Source organism: Myotis brandtii, unplaced genomic scaffold, assembly GCF_000412655.1.
Source record: "Myotis brandtii unplaced genomic scaffold, ASM41265v1 scaffold143, whole genome shotgun sequence".
Taxonomy (NCBI): domain Eukaryota; kingdom Metazoa; phylum Chordata; class Mammalia; order Chiroptera; family Vespertilionidae; genus Myotis; species Myotis brandtii.
Genome location: NW_005355115.1, coordinates 3,091,238 through 3,116,671, shown reverse-complemented (window position 1 = coordinate 3,116,671; position 25,434 = coordinate 3,091,238). Strand labels below are relative to the sequence as shown.

Here is a 25,434-nt window from a genome sequence, read left to right as displayed (position 1 = left end):
TTTTTTTTTTTAATTCTGGGATTTATTTACCTTCTATAATTGAAACTTTGTTGCCGCTCCAGCTCCGAGGCTAGGGCCTGCTGAAAGCAGGTATCTGGGGTTTGTTTAGCTTCTATAATTGCAACTTTGTTGCTTAGAGTGGAGCTCAGAGCTGGGCCACGGCAGGTGGGGAACCTTGGCTTCCTCCATCACTGGAGCAAGCAAGCCTCCTGCTAGCTTCAGCTGTGTGGCTGCCGGCCGCCATCTTTGTTGGCAGTTAATTTGAATATCTTGCTGATTAGCCAATGGGAAGTGTAGCGGAGGTACGGTTAATTACCCTTTTTGTCTTTTATTAGATAGGATAGTGATGTTTTTAATATGCATAGGAATAAGACTCCGATTTCTTATTCATATAAATATGCATTTATTTGACACAATTAAGATCATATTATACTATTCTTTTTAAAACCTGTTTCTTCCCATGCTGTATTTACTCACTCTTCCACCATCACCTGTTTATCTGTCCATGTCTTCTGCGCCTCGATGCTAAGCTCCTTGAGACCAGGGACTGTGTTTGGATCCCCAGTGTCTAGAACACTGCCCACCACAAAATGTATTCAGATAAATGTTTGTGCAGCAAACAAAGTAGGTGAATACTTCTAATGTTCTTCTAGAAAGTGTCCTCCATCCTTGCAATCTTTTTATGCAGTTTGTTCAGCAAAGCCTTTTCAAAAATATTTAGGAGAGATTTATTTTATCCCACTGTCAAAATGACCATATGTTCTGAACTGGAGGTTCTGAGTTGTTGTATTTTTATTTTTTGCTCTATCTGCACCCTACCAAAGTTCAAAGATATGTTTATTTAAAATTTGTGAGTTATTGTACTAGGATTTGTTATGATTTTTTAGGCAACCAGTCTAGAGTGCGACTGCAGACCAAGCTCTGACCCTTCCTAGGTGTGTTTTATCCTTAACTTCTCTGAAGGTTCATTTTCCTTTTAGGTGGAAATGATTCTATTGGCCCAACCTGCATCACAAGATTGTTGGTAGGGAGCAAACACAAGCATATGAAGTTGCTTTGAAGCTATTCAAATATAAGGGTGATGTAATCTTATGAAAAAAGGGCCCATGACTTGATAACAGATACTGAAAACATTGGCCAAGGCCATCCATCCCATGCAAAGCTGCTTACACCAGCTGCTTTTTCTGCTGACACCCACAGTACCTTGTTGTAGGTCCTTTCGACTGCCAAGAAGTTCAGTACCAAGCATACTGCTCCGTTATTATAGAACCATTTCAATCTAGGTTTGATTTTGATTATGTCCTCTTCTTTTCATAGTTATTGCTTTTTAATTTCCATTTAATGGTCTTATTGAACATGCATCTTTTTTGTCTGCTACTCCCCAGCTTTAGGCAACCACTAATCTACTTTTTATCTCTACAGATTTGCCTATTCTGGACATTTCATATAAATGGAATCACCAATATGTGGGTTTTGGTGTCTTTTTAAATCTAACACAATGTTTTCAAGGTTCATCAATGTAGTAACATGTATCAGTACATCATCCCTTTTTTAAAAAAATGTGGTAAAATATACATAGCCGAACATTTACATTTTATACATATTTTATTTATTTTAAAATATGCTTTTATTGACTTCAGAAAGAGGAAGGGAGAGGGAGAGAGAGAGAGAAACATAAATGAGAATCATAGATTGGCTGCCTCCTGCACGCCCCCTACTGGGATCAAGCCTGCAACCCCAGGCATGTGTCCCAACCAGGAATTGAACTGTGACCTCCTGGTTCATAGGTTGATGCTCAACCACTGAGCCACACCGGCTGGGCTATCTGTTTTAAGTGTACAGTTCAGTGTCATTAATTATACTTACAGTGTTGTGCAATTATCACTACTATTTTTAAAATACTTTCACCACCCCAAACAGAAACTCTGTATCTAATAAGCAATAGTTACCAATTCTCCCCTCTCCTCAGCCCCTGATACTAAATCTACCTTTTGTCTCTATGAATTTACCTATTTTAGATACTTCATGTAAGTGGGATCATACAGTATTTGTCCTTTTCTGTTTTGGCTTATTTCACTTAACATAATGTTTTTAATGTTCATCTATGTGTTGTATATATCAGAACTTCATTCCATTTTATGTCTGAATAATATTCCATTGTATGTATACGCGACATTTTGTTTATCCATTCATCTTTTGATGGACATTTGAGTGTTTTCTACTTTTGGGTTGTTATGAATAAAGCTGCAATTAATATTTATGTACATATATCTGTTTGAATGTCTGTTTCAGTTCTTTTTTTAAAATCCTCACCCAAGGATATGTTGAGAGAGAGAGAGAGGGAGAGAGAGAGAGAGAGATCTATCAATGTGAGAGAGAAACATTGATCGGTTGCCTCCCCTATGTACCCCAGTCGGAGATTGAACCTGTAACCTAGGTATGTGCCCTGATGGGGAATCTAACCTGCAACCTTTTGGTGTGTGGGACGATGCTCCAACCCACTGAGCTTCTGTTTTCAATTCTTTTGGGTAAACCCTAAATGCCCAGGAGTGGAATTGCTGGGTTTTATGGTAATTCTATATCACATTTTTTGAGAATCCACCAAACTGTTTTTAAGCATGTGTCTTTTGAATACGTTTTGGTCTCTCAAATTGTGAATAAATGAATTACATGCTCACGGGTGTGTATGGAAGGGTGGGCCTAGTCATCATAAGTGAAGGTGGTAATTCTGGTGTAAGATGTGTAAGATCGGGTTCTAAATACCAGCCCGAGCACCTGGAAGACCCTAACCCTTCCGCTTCCTTGCCAGCCCTGCTGCAGATTTGGACCTGAAATCCTCCGGCTCGCATTCTGATCACTCCTCTGAAACCTCACTGCCTGAAATCCAAAAGGATAAATACCTCAAGGAGTGTAGCCTGCTAAAGCCGCAGACAAGTGAGTCCTAGGTCCTCCTCCACGTGCCTCCAAGCCCGGGTCCGTCCAGGAGTCCGCCATACTGTTGGGCGCCACGCACCGAAGACCCACTAGGCTCCAGGCATTTGACACGCTTCATCTCTAACTCTCACAACAACTATGCTGGGGAAAACATTGTTACACGTTCTTCAAAAATAAAATGCCTTTATATAAAAAAAAACCATAAAAGAACAGTATCAAAATGCTAAAATAATAAAGTAGATAGCCCTGGCTGGGTGGCTCAGTTGGTTGGAGCATTGTCCCATACACCAAAGGTTGCGAGTTTGATTCCCCATCAGGGCATATACCTAGGTTGTGGCCTCGATTCCTAGTCAGGGCACATATGGGAGGCAAGCAATCAATGTTTCTTTCTCACATCAATGTTTCTCTCTCTTTCTTTCTCTCTCTCTCAAATCAATAAAACAAATCCTTGGATAAGGATTAAAAAAAAGAAATATATAAAATATATAAAGAAACCTCTTCCCCAGTGTTCTCCAACAATATTCCCATTCTGCCCAAAATCTGTGAAGAGTTTAATATATACGCTATTCTTCCAAAAATGTGAAATGCATATGTTCGTATGCATAGATAGATGGGTGGTAGTATTCGACCATATTTTCACTAGTAGAAAATAGTATACAAACTATTTTCACTCAAAGTAAAATAGATCCTGAAGCTCTTTCTGTGTCAATACATATCGATCCATGTGGCTAATAATTTCATACAGAAGGAGACTGAGGCTGGGAGAGATTCAGTGACCACAAGCACACATGGCGAGCGAGTAGAGTGATGGGCTCAGAACCCAAACTTGGCTGCTTCCAAAGCCTTTGTTCTTTCTTGGCGACCACAGAGCCCAAGTGCTTCTCAAGCAACCATAGAGCTTTCAGGGGATCTTTTATTGTGTAAAACCCCTTTAGCAATTTTATAGAGAAAGTATAGGATGAGGAGACAAAGGCACTGAGAGGTTCAGTAAGTTGCCTGAGGGCTCGCAGCAGCCTTTCTCATTTGCATAATCACATGTACACATATGCCAGTGTCACTGTCGTGCATGCATATGCCACTGTTGCTGCCAACACCATATTCCACCCAGTTAAGTTGTCACATCTGGCCCAGCCCTTCCCTGGTTGATGGGCATTTCCTTCTTCCTACCCGCTCATCAGCGTGAAGGTTGGACCACAGGTGCTTGTAAAACTGTCTCTGAGCTTCCCAACCCATACATCACTTCCAGCCATAAAAATTGGCTTCATTTTTGGAGGAGAGGGTAAAAAGAAAAAAAAAAAAAGAGGCCTCTTAGCTTTCTCCCCACTTCCCTTCCTTTCGTGTCTAGTCCCACAGCGGCCAACCTGCCCTGATGTAGGACCAAGGAATTCTGCATGTGGATAACGGGTGTACAGCCGGAGGGTGCCCGGGGAGTTTTCTCGACCTCTTGTCGTCCCGTTGCATTCTGGGGCTGGCAGCGGTGCTAACGGAAGGCTTTCTGATGTCCTGCAGAAGACGGGCAGCGTCCAGAGTGGACATTTTACCCGAGGCTTAGCAGCAACATCCACACCTACCACATCGGGAAGCAGTGCTTCTTCCAGGGCGTCTTCCTCGGCAACAGGAGGTCTCTGGCAGAGAGGACGGTGGACAAGTGCCTCGGGAGGAAGAAATATGGTAATGTGGCCCCCCTGGGCCTTAACTGTGCAACGCCTCAAAACACCCTGAGCCCTAACCGGTTTGGCTCAGTGGATAGAGCGTCAGCCTACGGACTGAAGGGTCCCAGGTTCGATTCCGGTCAAGGGCATGTACTTGGTTGCGGGCGCATCCCCCAGTAGGGGGTGTGCAGGAGGCAGCTGATCGATGTTTCTCTCTCATTGATGTTTCTAACTCTCTCTTCCTCTCCCGTTCTCTCTGTAAAAAAATCAATAATATATATATATGTAAAAGAAAACACCCTTGAGTGGTGACTCTGCAGGCCCAGCATTTCGTGGCCGGGGCAGCCCTGCGAGGCCACTGTGCCAGCCAGTGCAGCCAGGATGATAGGCAAGTGAAGGGGATGGTTGGCAGGCTGCACTTTTCAGCAAAGAACTCATAGCAGACGCTGATCCACATTTTTGTTTTTCTCTGAATCTCATGAAATGCTAATGTGACATTTCAGCCAGCAGATAAGTTCTCTCAGATACTTATTAATAGAAACCTTCACGGGAGTTTGAAGGAAATCATGTATGTTTTAGTTAGATGCTGTCTGTCACATGCATGTACACTGTACTTGATTTTTTCACAAGGAAAACATCCCATACACCTTAGCCTGAAGTGTGTATTACTTCAGCTTATTTAATTAAAGGTCATTGTCATGAGCATATCTATTTATCTATCTATCTATCTATCTATCTATCTATCTATCTATCTATCTATCATCTAACTTGTTCTGTGAGTTCTGTGTCTCATAATTTATTAAAGACCCTAAAGTGTTGCTGAGTACCAGCAGACCTTTTATGGCACACTCTTCTACAGAAATACCAGTGTGGGAGGCAGCCACAGCTTCAAGGATGAATAGAATCGCTGTAGCAGGAATACAAAGAGAAAGAAATAGGAAGTTCTCATTTTTTGTTTTGTTTTAAAATAGGCTTTTAAACTCATATCAGCAACAAATAGCTTTGAAACCCAAGGATTTTGTTTAGGTATAAACTACATCAAAAGCCAGACTAGAGGAGATAGGATAGTCACTGATAGGGGGACATTGAGGAGCCCAACTCCTGAGATCAAAATCTAGTTGGTGATTGGACATGAAAATAGCGGGGGCTTCTGCCTCAGAGTGTGGCTGGGGGAGGACCTTGAGCCTCAGAGGGAGGTGGCCTCTGCCCTGACTCTGAGCTGGAGGCAGTGAAAGCTGTTGGCAATGGATGGACAGAAAGCCAGCCTCAGGGCTCGCCCACCCAGGAGGTGGGGAAGAATAGCTGCCTTTCGGTGCCCTGTGAAGGCTGTGGAGGTTGGGACAGAATGAAGGAGTGAGGGAATGAGAGAAAGAGAGAGAACAAGCCAGGAGAGCTCACCCTGGCATGCGGGAGGCCACGGTGTAATGCACCATGAATCATCAAGCCAGGGATCTTACGAGAATAAACTTATGCTTCACCTGATGCACTGTGGAGGGGATGGCTTCCTGAGGCTCAGACTGGATGTCACATTTTAGCAGACAACAGAAATAAATGCCAACTCTCAGAGAGGAGCAGAGATAAGGCGAGCAGCAAATACCAGTGTGGTGTGCAGACAGTAGCCCAGGACCCAAAGCCTGGAAGTCATGTAAGCCTGCTGTGCACACCCCTACTTCCCGCTCCCAACTGAGATGTAGCCGTAGGGTAGAACAAGAAGGACAGATTTAACTGTTTTTTTAAAAAAATATATTTCTTTATTGATCTCAGAGAGGAAGGGAGAAGGAGAGAGAAACATCAATAATGAGAGAGAATCACTGATTGGCTGCCTCCTGCACACCCCACACTGGGGATTGAGCCCGCAACCCAGGCATGTGACCCTGGCTGGAATCGAACCTAGGACCCTTCAGTCTGCAGGCTGACGCTTCATCCACTGAGCCAAGCTGGCCAGGGCAACTGGTTTAAATCTGAAACAACTGAGAAAAACCAAGAAGGGACCAAGTTTAGGTGTGTATTACTTAGGAATGCTCTTGGCTGCAAGTAAGAGAAAAGCCAAATTATCAGAGGCTTAAATCATAAGATATTTATTATGTGTCTAACAAGAAGTTTTGATATCTAGGTGGCCTGTATGGTCTAGTTGCCCAGTAATGTCATCAAAGATATGGGCTCATTCTGTCTTTAGGCGCTGTCATTCATAATAGTGTTGGAGTTTGTCTTATCAAAAATGCTTATCATTTATGGTCACAAGATAGCTGCTGCCGTTCCAAGCACCATGTCTATATTTACGACCAGAAAAAGAGGAAACTCTCTTGTTGCCATCCCCGTTTAGGAGGAAGGAAAAGTTTTACCATGTGGTCCTTAGGAGACCTTCTCCCACTCATGTCTCGCTGACCAGGACTGGGCCAGTGACGGTGTGTAGCCAAAGTGAATGGGATGCCCTGGCCGGCATGGCTCAGTGGTAGAGCGTCTGACCGTGCACAGAAGGGTCGAGAGTTCGATTATCAGTCAAAGGCATGTACCTGGGTTGCAGGTTCATTTGCCCCAGTTGGGGGGGGGTGAGGGGGGCAGGGAGGCAGCCAATTGATGTGTCTCTCTCACATCAGTCTCTCTTTCTCTTCCCCTAAAAATCAATGGGGGAAAAAATCCTCCAGTGAGGATTAACAATAACAAAAAAGAAGCAAGCTGTGGAAGTTTAAACATAGCGTGATATCATATATTAAAGTTTTTTTAAAAAAAAAAAAGTGAATGGGCCTTGACCGGTTTGGCTCAGTGGATAGAGCGTCGGCCTGCAGACTGAAGGGTCCCAGGTTCGATTCTGGTCAAGGGCATGTGCCTTGGTTGCGGGCACATCCCCAGTGGGGGGTATGCAGGAGGCAGCTGATCGATGTTTCTCTCTCATCGATGTTTCTAACTCTCTATTCCTCTCCCTTCCTCTTTGTAAAAACTCAATAAAAAAATAAAATAAAATAAAAATAAAAAGTGAATGGGAGCCTGACGGTATGGCTCAGTGGTTGAGCATCCATCTATGAACGAGGAGGTCACGGTTCGATTCCTGGTCAGGGCACATGCCCTGGTGGTGGGCGCAATCCCCAGTGTGGGGCGTGCAGGAGGCAGATGACAATGATTCTCTCTCATCATTGATGTTTCTCTCCCTCCCCCTCGCCCTTCCTCTCTAAAATCAATAAAAACATATTTTAAAAAAGTGAAGGAGATTATCAATATGATCCAAGTCCTAACCCCAACCCATCACTTCTCTCCTAACTCAACATTATCCTAAATTTTGTGATCATTTCGTTTCCTTTATTCCTTTTATGTTTAAAAATAAATAAATACTGAGGTACATTTATTGACTATATAGAATAAAATTTCAAAACACGTATATGCTTCTCACTCCTTTTAAGAAATGGCATATTATCTTTATATTTGAAGCCTCCAATAGGCCCCTCCCTAAATACAACATCTTTCCTCCCCCTACTCTAGTGGTAACCCCGATTACCTTCATTAAAAAGGAAAACTTTTTAGTAAGGACATTTTCAAACATGTGCCAAAGTAGAGAGAAGAGCATAATGTAACCAGATGTGCCCATCACTTAGCTTCAACCATGATCAACATGTGACTAACCTTGTTTCATTTTACCCCTCTCCCCAGGAATTATTTTAAAACAAGTTCTAGACATCATATAGTTTCATCTGTAAATGTATCCGTATGTACCTCTAATAGATAAGGATTATTTTTATTAACATGACCACAATACCCTTCTCATAGCTTAGAAAAACAGCAACAATTCACACTAATATCATCAAATATTCCGTGTTCAAATATCCAATTGCTTCACAAATGCCATAATTTAAAAAATATTTATAGTTTGTCTCAATTAGGATCTAAATAAGGTTCACACTTCAAAATTAGTTGAAAAGTCTCTTTTAATATATAGGTTCCACCCTAGCTGGTTTGGCTCAGTGGATAGAGCACTGGCCTGCCAACCAAAGGGTCCTGGGTTCGATTCCAGTCAAGGGCACATGCCTTAGTTGCAGACTCCTCCCCGGCCTGGCAACCAATCAAAGTGTTTTTCTCACATTGGTATTTCTCTCTGTCTTTCACTCTCTCTAAAAATCAATGAAAAAATATCCTCCGGTGAGGATTAAGTAATATATAGGTCCCCCTCCTTTTTTCCCTTGCAATTTATCTGGTGAGGAAACTCGTTTATCCCTAGTCTAGAGTTTGCCACAGTCAGGATTTAGCTGATTACATTCCTTGATATATTTGGCAGGTTCCTCTGTCCTGTGTATTTCTTTTTTCTTTTTTTCACCCTGCCGCCCCCCACCCCCCTTCCAGCTAGATCTGTCCTGTGTATTTCTTGTAAACTGATATCTGGTTTGTCTTAGTTTGATTACTTCTTAGGTGACTGTGCAATGACTTCTTTTTTGGTTGTTAATCCTCACTCGAGGATATTTTTCCATTGATTTTTAGAGAGAGTGGAAAGGATGAGAGAGACACAGAGAGAGGAACATCGATGTGAGAGAGACACATTGATTAGTTGCCTCCTGCATGCGCCCCCACCCCGGCCAGGGATCGAGCCTGCAACTTTAACCAGAATCAAACCCCAGGCCCTTCAGTCCGAGGGCCGATGCTCTATCCACTAAGCCAAACCGACCAAGGCCTTCTAAAAAATATATTTTTTTTATTGATTTCAGTTTGCTCCTTGATACGGATCTTTAATTTTAATGTGTATGTCAATTTTCTACCTCCTGCACATCCTTCTTGCTAGGAGATTGGCTGGTTTACCTGAAAGCATAAACAAGCACGATGTGTTATGGATCCATCAGCTGTTGATACACAGTGGCCAGCACTTTGGGCTGATACCTGTTTTTGTGGAATACTCAGAAATTATATCAAGATCCCATAATATACCTAACTATCTTGTAAACTGATATCTGGTTTGTCTTAGTTTGATTACTTCTTAGGTGACTGTGCAATGACTTCTTTTTTGGTTGTTAATCCTCACTCGAGGATATTTTTCCATTGATTTTTAGAGAGAGTGGAAAGGATGAGAGAGACACAGAGAGAGGAACATCGATGTGAGAGAGACACATTGATTAGTTGCCTCCTGCATGCGCCCCCACCCCGGCCAGGGATCGAGCCTGCAACTTTAACCAGAATCAAACCCCAGGCCCTTCAGTCCGAGGGCCGATGCTCTATCCACTAAGCCAAACCGACCAAGGCCTTCTAAAAAATATATTTTTTTTATTGATTTCAGTTTGCTCCTTGATACGGATCTTTAATTTTAATGTGTATGTCAATTTTCTACCTCCTGCACATCCTTCTTGCTAGGAGATTGGCTGGTTTACCTGAAAGCATAAACAAGCACGATGTGTTATGGATCCATCAGCTGTTGATACACAGTGGCCAGCACTTTGGGCTGATACCTGTTTTTGTGGAATACTCAGAAATTATATCAAGATCCCATAATATACCTAACTAGAGGCCCGATGCACGAAATTCCTGCAAGAGTAGGCCTTCCTTCCCCCAGCTGCCAGCACAGGCTTCCCTCTGGCATCTGGGACCGGGCTTCTCTCCGGCCCAGCTCCATCTGGTCTAATTAGCATATTACCCTTTTATTATTATAGATAGTTTAAATAAGCATATGATCTCAGAGGTGTTGTTTGGGAGATTTTCCCTAAAAGTAACATCTTATACTTGGACACAAGCCATTGGTTCTCTTTCTGCTTGCTGACATTATCTTGTAAAATTTAGTAGATTGGAAGTTGTCCTCAGACCACCTGTATCATAATCAACTGAGAGTTTGTTTTAAAAAATGCTGGTTCTCGCCGAAACCGGTTTGGCTCAGTGGATAGAGCGTCGGCCTGCGGACTGAATGGTCCCAGGTTCGATTCCGGTCAAGGGCATGTACCTGGGTTGCGGGCACATCCCCAGTAGGGGATGTGCAGGAGGCAGCTGATCGATGTTTCTCTCTCATCGATGTTTCTAACTCTCTATCTCTCTCCCTTCCTCTCTGTAAAAAAATCAATAAAAATATATTATATAAAAAAAATGCTGGTTCTGGCCCAGATCTCTGTAAAAAATCAACAAAAATATATTTTAAAAAAAATGCTGGTTCTGGCCCAGGCAGCTTGGCTCAGTGGTTGAGCGTTGACCTATGAACCAGGAGGTCAGGGCTCGACTCCCAGTCAGGGCACATGCCCAGGTTGTGGGCTCGATCCCCAGTGGAGGGCGTGCAGGAGGCAGCCGATGATGGTTCTCTCTCATCATGGAGGTTTCTATCTCTCTCTCCCTCTCCCTTCCTCTCTGGAATCAATACAAATATATATTTTTTTAAAATGCTGGTTCTGGGAACAATTCCAGATCTTCTGAAACAGAATTTCTTAGGTTGGGATCTAGGGGGTAGCATTTTTAACAAGTTCCGTAGGGGATGCTAAGGTGTGCTAAAATGTTAGGATTACTATCCTATAGTATATGGCATTTACCACCTAATATAATGTTCTTTAACTTCCTTATATACATGTCTTATTTCCCCATCTAGATAAGATTCCCTAGGCAAAGGTTTATACCTTTGCTAGATGGCAATCGCATTTTCCAAATTAAAAAACAGATTTGGAATGGGGGTGCTATTAGCCTCGTCCTGATTTCCAATAATAATAACAAATGCTACGTGAGTGCTTACTATGGGGCCAGATTATTCTCATTAAGTATTCCTGATGACTCTGCAAAGTGGACATTTGAAGGAAACAATTTATAAAAAGGCGTAGGGAAGTTACATAAGTAGCTGGAGGGCACAGAACTAGCAACTGCAGAACTGAATTTGCACTCCGGCACGACTGACTCCAAAGTCCCAGCCCTTCTCACCACCCCTTGCTGTCGCCTCCTCTTTACTTCTCAGTGTCCGGGTTTGGGACTCAAAAGATAGGGTCACTCCACTCACCCTGCTTGGAACCCTCTGCACTCAGACCCAGCAGGCACTCCACACGGGGGTGTGGTTGATGCGATTGCATTACTCTTAAGAGCTAATAAAAAATTTAGGTGAAGAGTCGTAGCAATTGAAAAGGCTTTTGAAAGAGAATGGTAAAATAATTAAATTCTCCAGTAATTCCACCTGTTGGGAGGTGGCTTCTCTGAGTTTGGTGGAGGAATTTGGGAAAGTTGGAAGCAGTTTATCAAAAACCTTCCCTAGCTCTTCCTTTGGCTCGCCTCATAGGTACAGTTGTTGAGTGATATCCAAACCAGCATTTAAAAGGAAGACAATGAGTCCTGTTCACTGGGTGCCTCTAGCCCTGCTTCTAATTGTAACAGCCCAGAGACCGTATTTTCTTTAATCTGCCCTTCCCCTTTGACTCAAACTGGCTTCACCCAGGGCCTTGACTCACTCACCTCCTTCTCCCTTGCTTACTCATTAAGCCTCGGGTCAGTGAGGCCCTGGTCAGCATCCACTAGTCTTAGGAACAAGGTCCTGGCCTACTGACTACAGAGTCAGAGTTCTCAGTCAAACTAAAGGTAATGTCTTAGCCCTCGCCGGTTTGGCTCAGCGGAAAGAGCATTGATTCCAGTCAAGGCCACGTACCTCGGTTGCAGGCTCTGGTGTTAGGAATCCAATCGATGTGCCTCTTTCACCTCGATGTTTCCCTCTCCCCCCCCCTCCCTTCCACTCTCTCTAAAAATCAATGGAAAAATATCCTCAGGTGAAGATGAACAACAACAAATAAATAAACTAATTAATAAAAAAAGAGAGCTGCTTAAAAAAAAAAAAGATAATGTCTTGGCCTCAGTTGTTAGCTCAGCGCCCAGAAAAGCAGAACAGATCCCACTGAACAAATCCTTGCAAATTCAGAAAGAAGAACTCCATGGCTAACATCAGGACCAGATGCAACGATCAATTACCCCTAGCCTCAACCCATCAGTAGAGAACATGACCCTAACTCCTTCAGCCACCATGATTGACGGTTTTTCCCCTATATAATCCATCGCCTGGAAGCCATCGGGGAGCCAGGTCTTTGAGCATTAGCTCACTTGTGACTCTTGGGCATGGTGCCATCTCCTTAATGAATCCTTCCTTTCTTGGCTGCAAACTCCTGTTCGTGTCTTATTGGGCTTTGATGAGCACAAACGGACCACTTCAGTCCGGGGCCCGTAACATGATCCCAAGGCCAGTTTGTCTTGCGGTCCAGGCTTGTTCTCTCTTGCATCTGGTGTCGGATAGGTGGGTTTAGGTGACTATCTTGTACCAGCTGTCTCCTTTCGAGCTCAAGTGATTACTCATCTGTTACTTGTTCCCGGGTGTTGGAAGGGGCTGAGTTGGGTGTCATAGTTCTAGCCGAATAAGCAGTGTGGCTTCTCTTCACGGGGAAGGCCACCTCCTGGTGCAGCACAGCCCCAGTACTTGAAGCAGAGGGAGGAGCAGGACTCTCGTTACCTATTTTCCCCCTGAGAGGCACGGCCCCAAAGACAGTTGCTTCTCAAGCTTTATAGGATTCGGGGACTCAAAGGGCACTCATGCTCAGGGATGAAAGACTTAAGTTAGAGTTTTTAAAAAATGGCCCTGCCCGGTTTGGCTCAGTGGATAGAGCGTCGGCCTGTGGACTGAGGGGTCCTGGGTTCAATTCCGGTCATGGGCATGTACCTTGGTTGTGGGCACATCCCCAGTAGCGGGTGTGCGGGAGGCAGCTGATCGATGTTTCTAACTCTCTATCCCTCTCCCTTCCTCTCTGTAAAAAATCAATAAAATGTATTTTAAAAAATAAAAAATGTATATTTTTATTGATTTCAGAGAGGAAAGGAGAGGGAGAGATGGAAACATCAACGATGAGAGAATCATTGATCAGCAACCTCCTACATACCCCACACGGGGGATCAAGCCCGCAACCCGGGCATGTACCCTGACCGGGAATTGAACTGTGACCTCCTGGTTCCTAGGTTGATGCTCAACCACTGAGTTATGCCGGCTGGGCTAAGCCAGAGTTTTTGCTCATTGTGCAGAGATGTCTCAGATTCATCATTCATTTTAATCCAAATCTTAGCTATTCTTCTTTCCCAAGGTGAGGTAATCATAACACCTTTCAGAAAATGTCCCCAACATAGGCTCACACTTTTGTCATCTTCTCAAGGGAAGCCAAGTATAAACAGAACTTTAAGACACCCTTATGTACCTCACAATAAAGCACTACATTATCTTATTTCCATCATCACATCAATCCTTAAAGCAAATCTGTAGATCATTTTTAGTCATTTTAATGATTTTGTTTTAAAACATCGTTCACAGATATTGATCCCAGGAATGGAATCCCAACGTTAACTCCAGGAGATAATCCATATATGTACCCAGAACAGAGTAAGGACTTCTACAAAGTAGGAGCAACTCTCCCACCAGTGAATTTTTCATTGTAAGTATATGCTAATACTAGGGTTATTTAGTTAAATTTAAAGGACTTGTATCTTTCTTTACTACATATAAATTCCATTTTAAAAAGGGTAGATCTCAATAAAACATGGTTGGTGAAAATTCCTAAAAATGTCCATATGTAGTTCATTAATGTATGCACACATATGAGTATATAATTAAAATTATATGTAGGATCTTTACTACAAAAAGTGGTTGTTAATTTTACTCCTATTATTATTACCACAACTTTTAAGACTTTTCTATTTTCATACGGAATCAGGTTTTTGATTAGTGACTACTAGTTGGGTTCACTTATACTTGGAACTAAACTTAGACCAAAGTGACTAAGGAAAAAGGGAGTGTCATTAAATTAAAAGAAAAATAGTTGGTGTATTACATTAAAAATACCAATTAAAAATAAACTGTTTGATTTAATGATGTTCATTAAAAATTATAAAATAGGCATTACGGCCCTTACAGTTTTAAAGCCCATAGATGACAATTAAAATGAGAAAATAAGACATCTTATTGAACGCAATGATGTATTGACCTCTTTGCTGTAGATGCAAGTCAATTTTATGACCACCTTTCTGTTTTTCAGAGTGCCTTATGAAAAGAAACTTGATACATTTATTCCACTTGAGCCTCTTCCACCAATTCCCAAGTGAGTTCTCCCACCATGTTTTTTTTTATTATCCTACTAGAGGCCTGGTGCACAAAATTTGTGCACTTGGAGGGGGGGGGCCCTCAACCCGGCCTGTGCCCTCTCATAGTCTGGGATCCCTTGGGGGATGTCTGACTGACGGCTTAGGGGAGTGGGCCTAACCCGTCAGTCGGACATCCTTAGTGCTGCCACAGAGGCAGGAGAGGCTCCCACCACTGCCACTGTGCTCGCTAGCCATGAGCCTGGCTTCTGGCTGAGCAGCACTCCCCCTGTGGGAGCGCACTGACCACCAGGGGGCAGCTCCTGCATTGAGCTCCTGCCCTCTGGTGGTCAGTGCACATCATAGTAAGCGGTTGAGCGGCCTTAGCATCCTTAGCATATCATTAGCACATTACGCTTTGATTGGTTGAATGAATGACTGGACAACCAGACACTTAGCCTATTAGGCTTTTATTATATAGGATCTTTATGAAAATATCAATTATTATTTTCTCCTATGGAGGAACTCATAGACACCCAACACACAGGGACCTTTTGAATCCCAGCAGGTAGGCAGGGCAGTTTGTATAGAGGGTTGTTGGTGAGACACTTGGAGGCAAGTCTCTGTGGATTCTGACAGCTGGGTTGCTCACAAGATATGATTGACAAACTACCAGATGCCAGGTGGTGTGCTAGGTATGCACTATGTGTGTGTGTGTGTGGGGGGGGGGCGTAAATGGAGCAAAAAGACAAGGTCCCTGATTTCTGAAACATACGAGAGTGCTGGCAAAGAAAGACACATGCTTAAATGAGTGCATTCAGGGAGGATGGTTAGAGTGTGAAAAGGCAGAGAGGAAGCCATTGGAGTATTCCTGTATTTGAATAAAGTATCATTCATCTGATTTCATATTTTGGCTTAGTTCCATTCTGAACTTTACTTACTGAAGTAAGGTTCCAACCTAGAAAGAGTGTCAGTATATTACTTTTTGTTCTGCTATTTTTACTTGGGCTTCTATTATTTGGGTTTGTCTTTAAATGATAGCTTTAAATGATAACTTTCATGCCCAATATTGTCTACATCAAGCATGTCAAACTCAAAGACTAACATGGGCCAAATAAACAAGGTTTAAGTTTATGTGGGCTGCAAAAATATCCAAAAGCTTCAGTTTTCAAAGAAACGTAGGTTTATTTCAATAGAGACATGCTCAATACAAAGGGCTGAAATAAATGAGTCATCATTAACATAAAATAATAGTACATTTTAATAAAAATTAATATTTTTTCTTGAACATTAACTTACCAGACACTGAATAACTGCACAAATTAATAAGCGTAACGCAAATAAACCTATTTTTCTTGTTCTCCGAAATCGAAATATTTCCTGTTGCGCACACCAAACAAGTCAGTAAAGACTAATGACGTGGCCATCAGCTGCTAAAATATTTGCTGCTAGCAGTAGTGGAGAGAAATGGTGCACCTGCGCTTAAGGCCCGTAAAGGAAATGAATGCAACACAGTTATAGTAATTGGTCATTAACAAACATTGTAGTTCGTTATTAATAATTATGTAGAACAGGATATTGTAAAAATTAAGTTATGAAATTTTTATTAAAACGTATCTTACATATCGTTATATTGGCTGGGCCGCAAAAATATTCATTGTGGGCTGCATGTGGCCTTCGGGCTGCGAGTCTGACATGCTTTGGTCTACATGGTACTTCTCTTTCTCCTTGCAGGCTCTTCCCTACCCTCAACAGGTCTATCAGGGCTTTCCCCCACCCATGGTGCATTTCTCCTTAATACAGCGGTTCTCAACCTGTGGGTCGCGACCCCTTTGGCGGTCGAACGACCCTTTCACAGGCGTCGCCTAAGACCATCCTGCATATCAGATATTTACATTACAATTCATAACAGTAGCAACATTACAGTTATGAAGTAGCAACGAAAATAATTTTATGGTTGGGTCATTACATGAGGAACTGTATTTAAAGGGCCAGAAGGTTGAGAACCACTGCCTTAAAAGAATGGAAGTTCTAGCTACCAAAACATAAAAACATTCTTAGTCTCACTGCCTGATAGAGCTGCACACACAGCCCAGCCCAGAATATGTCATTTCAAATCTCAACAGATCTGGGAGGACCCTGGGTGTTTGCATTAGCTGAAGTCCCAGCAGAAAACAGAAGGCACACTCAGCTGGGATTCTGAAGGCAGTTTAATGAAGGAAGTGTTTACAGATGTGTGAGCAAGTTGTGAGAACTCACATGGGAGGGTGACGCACCCAGGGGCTCCCGGCAGTGGGAAGCTTTTACTACTCCTACGCTGAGTAGCAAGAGGAGGAATCATGGTTTGCAGAGCAGTGGGAGTAGAAGGGCTGTTCAGAAGGAGTTGTGGCAGTGGAGAATGTGGCCCCTGCCAGAACTGGGGTACCTCAGGAGACAGGGCAGGAACTAGGTAAGAAATATCCCACCCTGTCTCCTCACCTTCTCATCTTCAGTTGGTTCCTCTCATTAGCCAAGCCCAACTCAGAGAGGAGTCAAGCTAATGACAGCTGCAGGGGTCAGCTTCCCGGACAGAGAAGGGCAGAAGAAGAAAGATCTGGGTGTGGGGCAGGGGCAACTGGTGAACAATTGGCATGGTGTTTTATGTTGACACTGATCTTCTAAATTGGAGGCCTTCTTACTGACCATGCTTATAAATTTGCATCAGACAAATGCAAACTCAGGGTGTTGTTTTCTCCTTACAGCTTGCCTTTCTGGGTAAAGGAGAAGGCCAACATGCTGAAGAATGAGATAAGAGAAGTTAAGGAGCTGGACAGTTGGCAGTCATCGATCCCTTTGATACAGAGTTTGTACTCTACTGGTGGGTTAAAAAAACCTTCAAAAAAATAGCATAAAAACTGGAGGCCAGCCCAGAAGAGCAGGCTTTTGAGCGGCTTCTCCATGGAGAGGAGAAAAGGAAGAGCCTCTCCCAGAGTGGATGGTGTCTTTTGCCCCAGGTGGTCCCAGGTGGCCCCACTTCATGGGTTGAGTGTGTTGGTTGAGAACTCTTAGTCTTTTTGTTTGTTGTTTTTTCCCATGGATATTTTTTCCCATGGATATTTAGAGAGTGGAAGGCACAGGGAGAAACAAAGAGAGAGAAAGATGGATGTGAGAGAGACACATTGATTGGTTGCCTCCCATATGAACCCCGACTAGGGCCAGGAATCGAGCCTGCAATGAGGTACGTGCCTTTGACCAGAATCAAACCTGGATCCTTTAGTCCACGGGCCAATGCTCTATCCACGAGCCAAACTGGCTAGGGCAGAGAATTCAGTCTTTTAATGGAACACAACCTTTAATTCCATGCCTCTGTCCACAGGTACTTTGGACCTTCCAAGACATTCCTGAGAGAAACAGGCCCAGAGGGCATGCACCGGGCCCTCTGGGGAGCCTCTTCCAGTTGATTGCATCTGTCTGTGTGGCTGTTCTCAATCAAATGTCTGACTTTGATAAGGAATCACTGTGCCTTGCCTTTTTTAACTTTATATTTTGAAAACTTTTAAACTTACAGAAAAATTGCGAGAATCTACAAATACCTACATATCCTTCACCTAGATTCTATGAGTGTTGACATCCGTCCAAATTTGTATGCATGCTCTCTCTCATATTATTGCTATTATTATTTTGCTGAATTATTCTAGAGTGAGTGGCAGACATCATAACCCTTTGCCCCGCCACACCTGTAAACTTTAGTATATATCTCCTATGGTCAAGGATATTCTCCAACAACCACAATGCAAATATCAAATTCAGAGAATTTTAACACTGATACAATACCCCCACTGTACAGTCAATACTCAGTTTTATTCTGTTTAATTTTCTAAGGATGCCCTCAAATTGATGGTAAAATGCAGACATGTGAGCTTTCATTAATGTTGGTAAAATTATTTTTATTTCATTAATTCCTTTTGAGATTTTCTCTATTATCCACTCAATACATGTCAGAAAAACGTGAAGGCTGGCTCTCCATCAGGTAATTAATGCTAGTACTCCATTCCCCACTTCTGTATTGTCTGCTTACACAGCCAAGCAGGATGACAGCTCAGTGAGCACCAGCCATGAGTCTTAGGATCTCTCATCAATCAGGCAAGAAGCAAACATTTGGAGGAGGTGGATACAAAAGCCACCCCTGTACAGCCAGGCTGTGACTCTCAGCAGTCAAACCAATGACTCAGCATTTTCATAGCCAATCTCCTTCTCCACTGAGACCCCACTGGTTGGCTACTGAAAGGTACAAATCTGACCTCCCTAAAACCTTAGAGTGGAAAGAGAGAATTTGGCCCATGCAGAGACTCAGAGTGCCCAAGACATGAGACACAATTTCTTTTCCTGTCAAACATTGTCTTCATGTTCTTGGTGGAAGCTGGGTATCCCTCTCCCCACTGAGTGCTGGGGGTTGGGTCCTTATGATATCTCGAGAAGGAATATTTTCTGAGACTTGCACAGGAGGATGAGTGATCTTTATTTGCATGGAATTACATCTCTAGGTTTGCAAAGTCCCATTTCCCTTAAACCATCCTGGAAGATGGGCAGCTGGGGATTCAGCAGAGCTAAGAGTGAAGAAGCCAGTGTCCAGAGTTTCCGTTCCATGGTAGAACTGGGTCTGGTGTAGCATTAGGCTAATTGTAGTCCTTAGTCCATTATGTGGGGTCCACATGGCTGTGGGCGAATGCAGGTGCGTGAGGGTCCTGCAGGCCAGGTGTCAGGCCTGAGCAAGCAAGGGAGCAAGAGCAACAAGAGAGGGGATTCCTTAGTTTAGGTGCTTATGTACCTCAAATCTTCCTGCACTTGCAGTGGCCATGTCTACTCTGGCCACTGACCTGTTCCCAGGTGTGATGGACAGGCAAGTACCTTCCCTAGGTCACCCAGACTTTACTGGGCATGCATCTGTATTGCAGCTGTCTGGCAAAGCTGCACAATGGCATTCCTATAAAATCTGGCCTTCCATTTGCTCCTTTCCAGTTATTTATGAATAACCAAGTTCATTCCAACAGTGTCATTCAGACCCAGCCAAAGCGATGAGGCAGGCTTAGAGCACGGCACATTCATGCTCTCGTCATACATGCCTTTAGACAATGAGCATAAAACATGTGGCTACTGCCAGCAACTGCACCTGACCCCCCTCAGGTTAGCATCAGCGTATCTCTGTGCTGATTCTCTTACCCGGGATACAAGGCCCACCCTGCTCCCCAACAAAACCCAGGAAAGAAAATAAAATGAAATAATGTAGAAACAGGAAAAAAAGAGATTGCCAACAGATTTTTCTCAAAAACATCGACTTCTGTAAAAACTAATATTTGTGTCCTTCTGTTACTTAAAGTTTAAGTATGTCAACTGCAGTGTCCTGTGTGGGCGGATAATGGAGAACACAACCTACTAGTAGATGAACACGAAGGTTCTGCAGGAAACTCCAGATGGGATTACCCACGTGGAACAGGAAACTGCCTGGAGGGCAGGAGTCCCACACAGGAAAGGGATTAAGAAAAACAACCAAAATACAGTTTCAGAAGATTTGTAGTCGTCTTTACATTTCCAAGAGGTCTATATAATTCCTAGGTGCTACTCTAAGCCGGAGTAGATATGATTTAAACATGTTATCAAATGCATACATTTCTGAAGTTGCAGGGCCACATTCCATCCCCTGGAAATCAGGGCAATTTTTACTGGATTTGTGAATTTCTGTGGGCACTTACTTCTCCGTGGCCAGGCCTTCCTCCATGGCACTCCTGACTGCTGACAGGTGAAGAGCTCCATCACTCACCCTCACGCACATGTTTGTGCTCACCCGTGGGTGTTTTGAGGAGACTAAGTGTGAGAATAAACAAGTCATCCTTTCTGTCAAAGAACAGTTTAGACAGCCGCCATTTTGGACTGCGTGACTTGCAGCTCCCCTGGGGGCCAACCCCTCCCTTTGAATTAGCTAATCACGAAAGGCTGTGAGCCTGAGCTCCAATCAAGAGTGAGGGACAGGTTGTGTGTGTCAGGATTAAAAAGCAGAGCAGACCGCCTGCTCAATGTGCGCGTGCTCCCAGACCACGTGCTGCACGCCCTCCTGCAGGAGTAAAGGTAGAGAAGCCTAAAAGAGAACAAGGGCAGATAGAGAAACGAGATCCCTTGTCCTGCCTTTCCCACCCTATGTGATTGGGGAACAATCTGCCTTGCTGCCTGGCTCCTGAGTATGCTTTGTGTTCTACCAGGACCTCTGAATTTGGGGACTCGCCTTATTTCTTACAATTTGGGGGCTCGTCCGGGATACCATTGGTCGTCATGGGGCAAATTGGACCCCTCTTCTGAGGAAGTGTGCTCCGCTGCCAAGTTGCGGTGGCCTTGGTGAGGAGGGACAGCCATTACCCCTGGGCTGACTACAAGCTTGGGATCGAGAGTCAGCCAGCAACGCAGGAAGGGCCCAAGCAAGAACTGCGGCAGTCAGGTAACCTCATGCGTGAGCCAAGGTGGGAAATTGGACTGAGTACTACTGTGGTGATTGTGTATCCTTGGAGGTCAGGTATATGTGACTGGGATGTGTGTTGGACATAAAGTGAGTGTGGAGTTCTGATCTGTGGTTCCATTCTCCTGCGAGGGAAGTGGCCAGAGGGAGACGAAGATGATCTCGGGGAGTATGAGAAACCTCCAACATAGGAGGTTGAGTACAAAATCACAAAGGACCTACCGAGGATGGGAAACAGAAATTCTAGGCCTAGGGAATACATTCCTCTGAAATAGTCCATTGGGAGAATGCCGAGATTCTGGGGAGGGGCAGTTCCTGAACCAGGGACAGAAGAGATTGCTCTGCTTTAGTGGTTCTTAATGCAGGGGATTCTGTGGTGTAAACTTTTAGTGTGTTGTGTGTGCCTGTGAAAGAATTTTTCTGTTGATGTTTTATGTCTCTTCATTGTTTGTTTAATTTGTTTAAAGATGGGGCAAGTCCCGCTTTGGGGAAGCCCAGTTATGCATGGTTAGGCTGAACACGTGACAGAGATTGCAGAATGTCCCATCAGCTGCCAAGAATCGTTAATCTTGGGGACTCTTCCTGCTCTCCCACTCAGGGTGTTAGCCACCAGAAACTCTTAGCTAGTGAGACTTCTGTCTGTGTGTCTGTAATGTAATGTTGGCTTTCTATCTTTTAGTGACTTTATTCGCTCTTTCCTGGTTTATGAATATGGGGAAGTAAGCTATGCAGGCTGGGTTGGGCAACAAGGTTAATGCTTCCATGATAATAGGCAGTTCTTGAATGAGGATGGAATGCATTCCAAGGGTGACTCCCAGGTCCCGAGGCGTACGACTCCCAGCCAGGTTGGTATGTCCTTTCTTTGAACAGAAAGGGCAATCATAGTTAACAGTATAATTAATACTTCCCATAACCATAACTAGTCATCAATGTTCTGTTTTTCCCCATAACACTGGGAGGAACAGATCTGTAGAAGTACCCTCTAGCAGTAAAGTAGGGGCAGTCCTGTTTTGTTTTTTTTTTTTAATATGTTTTATTGATTTTTTTACAGAGAGGAAGGGAGAGGGAGAGAGAGTTAGAAACATTGATGAGAGAGAAACATCGATTCAGCTGCTTCCTGCACACTCCCTACTGGGGATGTGCCCGCAACCAAGATACATGCCCTTGACCAGAATCGAACCCGGGACCCTTGAGTCCGCAGGCCAACGCTCTATCCACTGAGCCAAACCGGTCAGGCGGCAGTCCTGTTTTTATAGAGAAAAATAAAATAGTACTTTCACACTGAGTTATCCCTCTTACAAAATTGGTCAAGAAAATGCTTTAGGTAATAATTGGCTTTAAAATCTTATAGTTGTTAAGATATAATAAATAGATGTAACTAAAATGAGGGACTTATGATAAAGCTTTTCAGTAATAATTATAAATAATGTTAATAATAAAAGTCCAGTCACTCAAGAAGAGATTGACTATGCTCTCTGTTGGAGGAAAGGGCCAGTCATCCCTTTCCCTGTAAAAGTAGAGAAGCCTAAAAGAGAACAAGGGCAGACAGAGAAATGAGATCCCTTGTCCTGCCTTTCCCTCCCTATGCGACCGGGGGACAATCTGAGGGAACATCCAAGATTTACAATCCCAGCCTCCCCCTCAGGAGGAGGGCTGTCCTGATAAGGCTCCAACCAGTCCTGAGGCCTCTGCACCACCAGGAACCAGTTTTTCTAGGTTGTGAAAGGAGTTGGAGCAGTGTAAACAAACGAACAAACAAACAACAGAGTTAAAACCTCTGCTGGAAGACCCACGTGGCCTAGCTGACCAGCTAGACCCATTTTTGGGCCCACAAGTGTATACATAGACCCGAGTCAATGTCTATCTTGGGAATGTTTTTCTCAGGAAAAGAAGGGGGATTGATTTGAAGGTTGGGTATGTCTATCTGGGAAAGGGAGCATATGGGTCACAGAGAAAAAGGAAGGGACCCCTCACTGAGCCTTTAGATCCCAAGGCCACATTCTCACCCCCTTCCCAAAGAACATTTTACTTAACAGTCCGGCTACTATCAGAAGCTGAACTCATCACCCAAACCTTAGCATGTTATCTCTAAGGAAAAATGTGGCAGTTTTGAATCCAGGCGGCTAGAGGTCTGGGAACTGGCTGCGGGGCCTGCTCCCTTCTCCCCCCGCCCTTTTCTCCAGCCTCATAGGCATCCTGGGCCTACGCATCATTTCCCAAAGTCTTTGATAACTTACAGGCTTTGGAGCGTTGCTGGGTTAAATAATAAACATCTAAATATTTCGAAGTAACAGGATACTGAAACATTAATTAATTTGAGTTTGCCTCTTAGGGAAAATATAGAGGATGGATTTGAATCTATTAATGAATAAATCTTGTATTTTATTTGAAACTAGAGGCCTGGTGCATAAAATTTGTGCAAGGGTAGGATCCCTAGGCCTGGCTGGCAATTAGGACCGATCTGTGGGGTGACCGGCTGAGAGATTGGGGGCACCTGCCTTGGCCAGCCTGGTGCTGCCTGCTCACCAGCCCCACCCCCCGCTGCCACTGCTGGTCGCCTCCCTGTGTGGGGTGACCGGCGGGGCGATCTGGGGGGCCCCCACTGGCACCCGCCTTGGCTGGCCTGGGGCCTGAGGGCTGAGGGAAGCTCCTGCATTGAGTGTTTGCCCCCTGGTGGTCAGTGTGCATCATAGTGACCTGTCGTTCTGCCAGTCATTCTGCCATTTGGTCGATTTGCATATTAGGCTTTTATTATATAGGACTAGAGGCGCGATGCATGAAATTTGTGCAAGGAGATTGTCCCTCGAAGCCCCGGCCGGCCCTCGCAGCCCTGGCTGCCTCGGCTGGCCCTCGTATCCCCGGCTTTGTCCAGAAGGTCATCCAGACGGTCGTCTGGAAGGTAGACTAGACAGTCATTCTGTTGTTTGGTCTAATTAGCATATTAGTGCTTTATTATATAGGATATCTCTTAAAATGTGAATGTATTGCTAATCTGAGGAATATTAATTACTTACATGCCACCTAAAAATTAAGTTTCTAAGGGTTAAGAATTCTAAAATTATGGTTTTGGTATAATAGAGAAAGCATGAGGCATGAAAATGCATTGTGAAGGAGAAAGAAAGTGGTTTCTAAAGCTGGTTATTTAATGTGTGTAAAAAAAATGTTGAAAAGAAATTGAATAAATAATACAGGCCAGTAAGCGAGGATAAGTAGAATGGGGAAATTGAAATAGTTAAACAGCAATTTGGAGCCATCTAGTAAATCCTATTTTCCCTAAACCAAGGACACTTAAGAGTAAATGATTTGCATTTTGCCTCCCTAAATAGAGAGTAAATAGCTTATATCAATGTACTCAGGGAGACTGATAGCAGAAATCCAATTAGTGTCATTTGCTGACTGCACCCAAGGACAAATGAAGTTAGAAAAATGAAGTTATAAACCTTATTTTGGTTAGTCCTTTTCTGAAGCAAAAGTTCTATAAATTATTATATGTTATATTAATCAGATATTTTTTAAAAAGTAAGCTTAATTGGGGGAACTGGAGTTTTACTAGCTTATGTTTGTGTTTAATACTCTCTGTCACTTTGAATGCTATATAATCTATTGGTAGAATGGGTTTGACAATCTTCCTAGGGTTTAAATTTTAATCAAAAATTTTTTTTTTTTTTTACCTAGAGTTGGCTGCAGTTGATTCCCGTGGGCTCCGGAGTGACTCAACATCTTCCTACAGTGGAAACTAAGGACCAAATTTCTTAAGAACTATGTACTAGGTATCTCTTCTACTTTAATCTCTCTCAGGTTCCAAGGCCTCCTGACCCAAAGCCCTCTTCTTGAGTTTCCGGTTCATCACCATCGACCAGAAGACTATATTTGTTCTAATCAAGACTTGGAAGGGAAACAAGTTGGAACCCTCCTGGAAAGGATCCTACCTGTCTTGCTTACCACAGAGACTGCTGTTTGGACTGTAGAGTGAGGTTGGACCCATCACACACGGGTTAAGGGCGAACACAACTCAACTTGAACGGCCATACCAGGACATATCCCCTTGAAACTGATTCTAAAAACTGTGAGCTGTCTTAATAACCATCATGTACTGAGTTCTATTTGCTTTAGGGATCTGGCAAATTGCAGGGGCTTACAATGTGGGCTGGAGAAAGGTGTACAATCTGAATCGTGCTTACCCAGTTAAATTAATGGTTATAGGTAACTTGAATGACTTGAATATTTCAGCTCTTAGGTCAAAAGATTGGCTAGGACTAGACTTAGGAATAGATGTCACAGGACAAGACCCCCTAGACCAGTGGTCGGCAAACTGTGGCTTGCGAGCCACATGTG

The 25,434-nt window shown here is 43.5% G+C and overlaps 1 protein-coding gene across 1 annotated transcript in view; it reads left to right on the top strand.

Annotated features, from left to right (window-relative positions):
* SPATS1 (spermatogenesis associated, serine-rich 1) overlaps positions 1 to 25,434 on the top strand; it is a 27,228-nt gene extending 1,794 nt beyond the window's left edge. Inside the window, exons 2-7 of the mRNA XM_014535367.1 lie at positions 2,810 to 2,934; positions 4,444 to 4,605; positions 13,852 to 13,972; positions 14,573 to 14,635; positions 17,357 to 17,472; positions 24,775 to 25,434. Of these exons, the coding sequence (XP_014390853.1) occupies positions 2,810 to 2,934; positions 4,444 to 4,605; positions 13,852 to 13,972; positions 14,573 to 14,635; positions 17,357 to 17,472; positions 24,775 to 24,839 (652 nt within the window). The 3' untranslated portion in view covers positions 24,840 to 25,434. The remainder of the gene's footprint in view (positions 1 to 2,809; positions 2,935 to 4,443; positions 4,606 to 13,851; positions 13,973 to 14,572; positions 14,636 to 17,356; positions 17,473 to 24,774) is intronic.